This window comes from Tetrahymena thermophila (genome assembly GCF_000189635.1).
Source record: "Tetrahymena thermophila SB210 genomic scaffold scf_8254357, whole genome shotgun sequence".
NCBI classification, from domain to species: domain Eukaryota; phylum Ciliophora; class Oligohymenophorea; order Hymenostomatida; family Tetrahymenidae; genus Tetrahymena; species Tetrahymena thermophila.
In genome coordinates this window covers 6,585-15,538 of record NW_002476142.1, presented here as the reverse complement: position 1 = coordinate 15,538, position 8,954 = coordinate 6,585, and the positions used below count along the sequence as shown (strand labels likewise).

At 23.0% G+C, this 8,954-nt stretch overlaps 1 protein-coding gene across 1 annotated transcript; it reads left to right on the top strand. All coding sequences in view use genetic code 6, as the record gives it.

The window, feature by feature from the left end:
• Positions 1 to 742: 742 nt before the first annotated feature.
• On the top strand, positions 743 to 7,464 carry TTHERM_01526450 (transmembrane protein, putative; the record flags this gene model as incomplete). The annotated part of the gene is made up of 6 exons (XM_001029422.2): positions 743 to 3,236; positions 3,296 to 3,514; positions 3,569 to 5,464; positions 5,592 to 5,705; positions 5,769 to 7,307; positions 7,391 to 7,464. 6 exons carry the CDS (start codon positions 743 to 745, stop codon positions 7,462 to 7,464), a joined length of 6,336 nt encoding a protein of 2,111 aa, XP_001029422.2.
• Between the last annotated feature and the right edge of the window lie 1,490 nt (positions 7,465 to 8,954).

Here is an 8,954-nt window from a genome sequence, read left to right as displayed (position 1 = left end):
TTTCATAGTAAACATATCTAAATTATAGGCTCAGTAATGCTAGATAGGATGCCAAGCTTGTGTTACTCTTAAAAATAATATATCCTCTTGTAATTAATGTTTAAGCGAGTATCAATTAATCAATGGCTCTTGCATATATCAAAACTGCCAGTAGAATTTATTCTACTAAACTCACAATAACTAAGATGAAAACTCTTAAGGAAGCTGCTAGTCTATTTGTGATCCATTATACTTTGCTGATTTACCAACAAATACATGCCAAAAATAGGTCAAATGCTCGTCAATTTACTCAACTCAACCAAATTTTTTAAACAACGGCATTCCAACAGATTTTTTTACATATCAAAAATCCTATTATGTATCTCTGTAATAAGGATATCTCTCTATCTATAATAAAAGTAAGTTAGATTTGGTAAAAAATCTTAGCTACTAAACAGATGATTTAAGAATTTAAAACATAGGAGATTTAGTAGTGATTCTCAAAAAAGACTTCTCAATCAACATTTGGGACATTATTAACGAAAACAGGTAGATCATTGATAATAGCAATATTGTTTAATTAAATTAACAAGCTTAATTTACTTTGTTTTTGGGTAATTACTTGCTAATCCAACAAATATAATAATCCTTTTCATAATTTTAAATAATTTATGATATAACTTAACAAAAAAAGTTAGTTTCTAATGTTATTTAAATCAATTTTCCTCATTAATTTATTTAAATTCTAAAAAATCAAATTTTTATGGGTAATCAGACTAATTTGATCATTTCATAAATCAATTATTAAGTTCTTGATAATAGCCTAAATTTAAACCAGCCTATAATCTTCTCTTTTGAAAATAAAGGTAATATTATTTAAATGCTATAATCAACAAATTCAAGCAGAATTTTTGCTATTTTTGCTAACGAAATATTAGAGATTGATTTAATTGCGCAAACATTCTCTACTTTAATACTTTAATAATCTATTCAAAAAGTAAAAATAATAACATCATCAAATGATTTAATTACCCAACATTTAATAATTCTAACTGGGTAAAGCCTCCTAGATTATAACTACATTACAAAATAATCAAACCTAATTTCAAATGAAAATCAAATAATTTCAGATTTTGATGTTGGAACCTTCACTGGAACAAATAGTCAGCTAATTGTTCTCTCTAATCAAATTTAGCTAATAATTTACAATTTTGCAAACAATTAATATTAATAATCATAGCAAACTTTTTCTTTGAATTTTTAATGTCAATTTTTAAAGAAAATCCCTTTAAATTTTGACCCTCATCAAGAAAACGAATCATAAATGGTATTTGAAATTGTTTTATTTTCTTAGAACTCAATTTAAATAATTAGGAATAGCAATGTTTAGGAATCCTCTTTGGAGTTAGATATCATAGAAAATTTCAATCTACCGTTTCCCACTCCTTCTTCTTAAACCAATTCAGTAGCCCTAACTTTCTCTCCATAACTATTAATATCGTGTCATTAAAATGGAGATATTATTTTTTATGATGCGTCTAGAGGAATTAATATTAATCTTATTCAAAAATTGAGTTTTTAGAATTAAACATGCCTCGATTTATAGAAGTTTCATGATAACAGAATTGCAGCACTTATGGGCTAAAATATTTTATTAATTGATCCTCAATAACAAATTATTTTAAATTAATTTACTAATTTAACTAACATTATTTAGATCGTATCAAATTATGATAAATTAGCAATTAATTATAATAATTGCATTCAAATTGTCACCTCTGAATTTAAAACCTTATTTTTGGAATGCTAGACTATTTTTTCAAGTAATAATTTAAATATTGTATTGAGCTATGATTCAAGAGTTTTCATTTAAAAAGCTTAAGAAATTTCAATATATTAAATTAATTTTGAAAGTTAATAAGCATCAAATATAAATTAAATATTTACAACAAATTAGATTTAATACTTTAATAGAATACAAATTTTTAACTCTGATTAAGACACAATATTAAATAAATACTCTATTGACGAAATAGTGTATTTTGACGCATAGAGTAATTTTTACATTTTAGATGGATATCTTTCAAACAGCTATGTAGTGAAAATTAGTTTGCTAAAAAGGGTTGTTTCTGTTAAAAGAGTAATAAACGATGCATCTGTTTACTTTTTAGCAGGCTTTTAATTAGTTTAAGGCAACAATAGCATTTTTTTAGTATCCAAAAATTTAAGTTACTCTCTTTTAATTCATACTAATAATTATTTCCCATCAATTGAAGAGCCAAAAAAAATAATAAACGCATATGGAAATGTGTTTTATGGCTTTACGAGAACTATTTTGCTAAGCACTTCCACTCTTTTCAAATAATTCTAAGTAGATATTAAAAGAAATATTACATATATTGGAGGTCATGATCATATTAATATTGGTTTAGCATCAGGATCTGCTTACAAAATGATTGGATCTCCTTTAAACTTTCAAATCTACTATGGGAGTTAGTTAGGCTTGATTTATACTGGTAAATACTAATAAAATAGGTACCAAGTATTACCAACAAATTAAATATTATAATAGAATAATAAAAATGATTAAATACTAGAAATTATTTAAAGCGCGAAGCTAGGAATGTATTTTATTAGAACCAAATACTAAATAACATCTTTCAATTTGTTCACTAATCAGTTTGTTGAATAAATAATTCCATAAATTTCTACTGACCCACCATTTTCTTCATTTTTATTAATTTAGGATTAATAAAGTCTTGTTTGTTGGAACTAAAACTAGTTACTTGTTGTTGCTTATAGTAAAAAATCGTAGAAATTCTACTATAAAGGAATGAATAAAATAAATGGCTGGATTTTTAATCCTTCTTCAAATACATTTTATATATATGGAAGCAGCTTTCAAATACTTAGTTCTGATCTAAAAATTTTATAAACTATTCCTGATTAATATAAAAATATATCATTCTTGTAGTGTTAAGACACACAATTCATTTAAATTTGTAGTATTTCAAATAGTTAATTTGTTATAATAAATAAGCTTGCTGATTAAATATCTTTATAAAGTATCTAAATAAACGGTTTTACAAGCTAATATAAAATATCTGTGGACGAATAATTCTAAAATATATTTTTTTACAATCAGTAAGTTTAAGTATATAGCTTTAATGGAGTATATAAACTAGGTTATAAATTTAATACTTAATTTATTTCTTTTAGTATTGCAGCTAATCGCCTTATATTCCAATCATCTTCAAGTAAATATATTCATTTCTAAAATATTAATTTACTTCATTTAATTTAATTTAATAATTAGGTATATATTTTATTGAGAGAGCATCGTTGAATCTTTAGTCTAATTATATTTAATCACCCTCAGACATGCTTATTGTGAACTATATTTATATAGATTTCTTGTAATAAATAGTTTTATATGCCAATTTAAGCACATTTGCATAAATATATATCTATGACTCACTGTCTTTATAAAATACTGCAAAAATAAATGCTTCTTCTTTTGCTTCAAACTTAGTAGGTAATGTCATAAACATGTTTTTTGATTATAGTACAGCACAAATAATCTTCCTAGATAGCTATGGAAATATATATACCTATAACTTATACACTGATTTATCAGTCAGAAGTAATTTTAAAATTTCAGAAGTATTTGATGGAACAGAATAATTAGTTAACTTTTCATATGACAATATTACTAATAATCTAATAGTCTACAGCATTAATACCATATATCAAATTGATTACAGTCTAATAGGGTATTTCTATGAAGCATAATTAAATGAACCAAATAATTTGTATACCACTATTCCAATAAATAATCAAGATTAGAAACTAGAATTTTTATTTTTCAACAGTGATAATGTTATGTTCAGGTATTCAAAATACAGTCTAATTTTTGAAAATATTATAAACGGTTCTTAAATAGTAGATTCTATGTACTATTTTTCTTCTGATACTTTAATAATAGCATAAAAAGACTAGATTATTTTCTATCAAAATTACTAAAATTCAAAAGACAATAATCTTATACCTTAGATGAAGATTTTATAATAAATTAAATTCTTCAAATTTTTATAATATAACGTATATCTTACATACGATAAAAAATTAATTTACTGTAACATCCTAACAGGAGAAGTAATCAGCACTATATAGCTTGAAGCATCTGTCATAATAACTTAACATATTTGCAGTAAAGACCAAAATATAGTTTTTATTGGATTAAGTAATGGTTAGGTATTATAATTTAATTTGAAGGATTTAAGTTAACAATACTACTCTATATAGAATAAAAATTAAATTAATACTTCAATAATTTCTATGATTTTGTAAGAAACCTAATAATAAACTAAGACTGCTTACTTTGCTACTAACGGTGGTAGTTTGCTTGTTGTAGATATTATCAACAAAAATCTATTATCGGAATAAAATCTAACATTTTTAGTAATGGAAGATGCATCCAATATCTTAGTCGATTTTGTGCTTGATGTAATGTACACAAGATACATTTTCATTTTTAGTGGATAAAAAAAGGCCTACACTTGGAATTTCTCTTCAAATTAACAAGAATAGTTTTTGGCTCTTACATAAAATTAAGGAAATAAAATAATGATATCATAAAACTATTTAATATCTTTTTGCCCTTTTTAGCTGAATATTTATTTAGTTTCTGATTAAATAACATTAATGACAGTTATCAAAAGAAATTTTATAAGTGACTATATCACAGATTATGAATTAATAAATAATAATATTATTGCCATCTTTTTTATATCTAAATTTGAAGTTTTTTTACTTTAAAATGGCTCTAATAATCTAATTTATTAATAACAATATAACTATCCAAGATATATGGGATCAATTTACAATCAAGCAGATAATATTTTAACAATATTTGGGTTACATAAAGGTGGAGTTTTTGAAAATAATTTTAGTATATCCATGTACTAAAGTAATGAGTAATTAGAATGTGCAATTATAATTAATGATAATGATATTTCATAATTAAATCAAAAACTTTCAAATGTATCACCTAAATAAAATCTTGTCTTTACTATATAAGGATCTTCTACCTAGAATTAATAAATTTGGACTAATTTAATTTATTTACAGGTGACAAATGAGTAGTTCTAAAATGTTAATTAATATGTATAATAAAACTAATTAATTAATTCAGAATTAATATTTTACCCTTAATAAAATGATAATAATTTCACTTTAAATAATTAAACATTTTAATACTTCTAATTACCTACATTGAGATTATTCAACTTTGATTTCATTTTTGAGGAAAATTCTTCATAGCATTTAGTTAATTTTAATTAAAATGTTTAAAGTATTATTTGGTAGAATATAAGCATATCAAACTAATGCATTTAAAATATTTAGATTAACTTTTCTAATGTTCAAAAAATAATACTATAATCAATAAAAATTTCTAATTTATATACTTGCAATAATAATAATAGTAAACAACCAAATTCCATTCTCTTATTTACTGAGTTTCTCTAATATTTCATAGATTTATATTTATGATTTAGAAATATCTATGTTAAAACTTAATTCAAGTCAAATTTTTACTCTTTTTAATTTAGATAATGTTAATAATATCTTAATTTAAGGAGTTAAAATAACAAATAATTTATAAATAAATTAGATCTTCTAATTCGCTTAAATTGATAATACTACTATTTCAAATTTGAATATTAGTAATAATTATATAGAGAAAAGTTCTTCACATAGCAGAAATTTGTAATAATAAATATATATAGAGAAATTCTAAAGCAATTGTATTTTTAACTTCTTTGGTTGCTAAAGAGTATTTATTTATGATTCTATTTTTTATAATAATAGCTAAATACAGTTAATAGAATCATTGAACTAATATATTGACAATGATTAACTTACAGTTTTGTTTAATGACATATTTAAATTGTCAAATTTAAATTTTAGCTCAAATTAAAATCCTAGCCAATAGCTTTTGAAAATTTAAAATTCTAATATTATTTTACAAGAAATAACTTACTTATTAAACTAAGGTATTTTCACAATAAGTTCCTCTTATAATGTATTAGTATATAAAAGTGTGTTTTCTAATAATACTGCTTAAAATGGTGGAGCTATTTCTTTTTCAAATACATAAAAATGTATCAATTTCACTGAATGCTTATTTTAAAATAATACAGCAGAAAGCAGTGGAGGAGCTCTATATTTTAAAGAAATAGGCTCTACTTAAATATTTTTTGATGAAAAGACAAAAGTAATACAAAATTAAGCTTTAATTGGAGGCGGAATTAGAATTGTTTAGACTGAATCAGGTAAAATCATATTACCACCAGGCTTTCCTTTTGAAAAAAATATAAATTAAAATAAGGCAAGTTTATATGGAGATAACTCTGCTACTTATCTTGAAAAAATATTAATATAAAATTCTAATGCTTAAATGTCTTAAAATAATTATGAATTTAGATTCTTTAATGACAATAGTAGCATGCCTTAAAATTATAAACAAAACTACATATCTCTAGTTGATATAAATTAGTTCAAAAGTGGTGGTCAACTTTCATTAAAAATATTTTTGGTTGACAATTATAACCGTTATCTTTCTTTTTCTTTACAAAAACTTATAACTAATTAATATCCAAATGATATTTTAGAAGAGCTAAAAAGTATTGAAGTTATAATCAATAATTTGGATACAGAATAAACATAACTTATTGGTGAGAGAATTTTGAATTATAATCAATATAATAGCGATAGTTAGTCATTTGAACTTACTGGATTATAAATTTAAGGAGTTTTATCATCTCAATAATTCTTTACGATAAGCTCTAATATTTTAACAAGTTCTTAAATACAATTACCTACAGTTTTATCAATTTATTTTAGAAATTGCTCAGTAGGTGAAATAATTGAAGAATAAATTAATTAAATTATGATATGTAAACTTTGCTAATAAGGTACATATTCACTTCTAGATCCTGATTTAATGTATGAATAGTCCCAAGATCTTAAATCTGGAGTATAAAATTAATGTATAAATTGTCCAAATTCTGCTTTAGAATGTTAAGGCCCTATGATTAAGATTAAAGATGGCTACTGGAGAAAAAATGAACAAACTGATGAAATTATTGAATGTAATTCTTAAATAGGGTCTTGCTAAGCAGAAAATCCTTAATCTATAAATTATTGTATTGAAGGATATGTAGGCCCTTTATGTTAAGAGTGTGATTATCTGGGAGAAGTTTGGTAATAATTAAGATACGGTGAATCTATGAAAAAAGGTATTTGCTAAGAATGCTATTAAGCAAGTATTCAATGGATTTACTTTATACTAAAAATTATTGCAATGGCGGCTTATTTCATATTCACAACATTTGTATTTGTTTCACAGTTTAAATATTCTTAATGCTGCTATTATTTAAGATAGATGAAACTTTTGCCTATTTCTAAAAGCTCTATAAATGACTATTCTGGTTTTTATATAAAAATAATTATAAGCTACTACCAGCTTTCTTCTCTTTTATAACCTTAAAATTAAATTTTACCAGTGAATATTAACATCTTAAACTCATTTTTAGGATAAACAAATAGACAGATTAGTCTAGGAATTGAGTGTATGGTAAGTGCAAATATTATTAAATAATATGGAAAGGTTTTTTTTTTCTCTCTAGCTTAAATAATGTTGGTTTTATTGCTATTTATCATAGTCTTAGTAACACTCAAAATAATTTAATTATTTTCTAAAAAAATAATCAAGAGCTACCACTACTTTACTTTTTTCCATATATTTATAATATTCTTTTAAATTGGGTAAATATCTTACTTTTCTAAAAGCTTAACTTGTTAATAGGTAGGAAGTTAATCATTAAATCCTTATGACTTGAGTAAAAAATGTGATGATTAAAATATTATTAAATTTTTATATCCATTTTCGATCTTAATCCTATTTTATTGGACACTCTTGCCAATAATTTTTCTGTTAAAACTAAAATAAAATAAACTGAAATTAAATGAATGTAGAGTTAAATATTTCTATGGGTATTATTATGCGGAACTAAAGAATAGAAATTATTATTGGGAGTTCATTAGGATGTACATAAAAATAATTTTAATTTACATAAATTTAATTTTTGACCCATCTAGCAAATTTGCTTTTGGTTCAAGCTTCGTTATAATAGGATTATACATAGTAGCACTAACAAAAATAAATCCCATTATTTCCTAATAGATATAGTCAAGTGAGATTTTAGCTTACTCACTATTGATAGCAAAAATATATTTAAATTAAATTAAAGAAGATTCATCATTTTTAGCATAAAAAATTGTAGAAATAATTATAGTTTTGATTGACTATATATTTTTTATCATTTGCGGTTTCTAAATAATGGTCTATAAAGCAAGGTAAAATAAAAATATTTTTAACAGATTTATTCAATGCATTTTAAAGAAAGTTTTGACAAATAAGTATTATAATCATTATGTATTTAGTTCTAAAACATCTTATTAAACATATCTCTATTGGAAACTTATTAGAAAAAACATATCAAAAATTATTTAGTCTAAGGCCTCTTAAAATATGAGTATTCAATCGTCAAGATTAATTTCATAAAATAAATCTTAACTAGCAGACACTAATGAAAAAAGTAATGCTTTTCTATTTATATTTTACAAATTAAAAATTTTTTTTATTAATTTAATAATAGTGTTATCATTTTAAACATAAATACACAAATAAAAATAGAGATTTTTTTAAAATAATCTAATTTTGAGTCAGAATAAAAAGAAATAAAATAGTCATTTTAAATTGCTAACCCATAATTTTAATACTGATGAAGATAATAACAATTATAAGAATGATTTTATATTAGAGAGTGAATAAAATCAATAATTAGAGATATCTGATCCTAAAAAAGTAGAAATTTATAACTTTTCACCTAAATCTTCGATATTATATT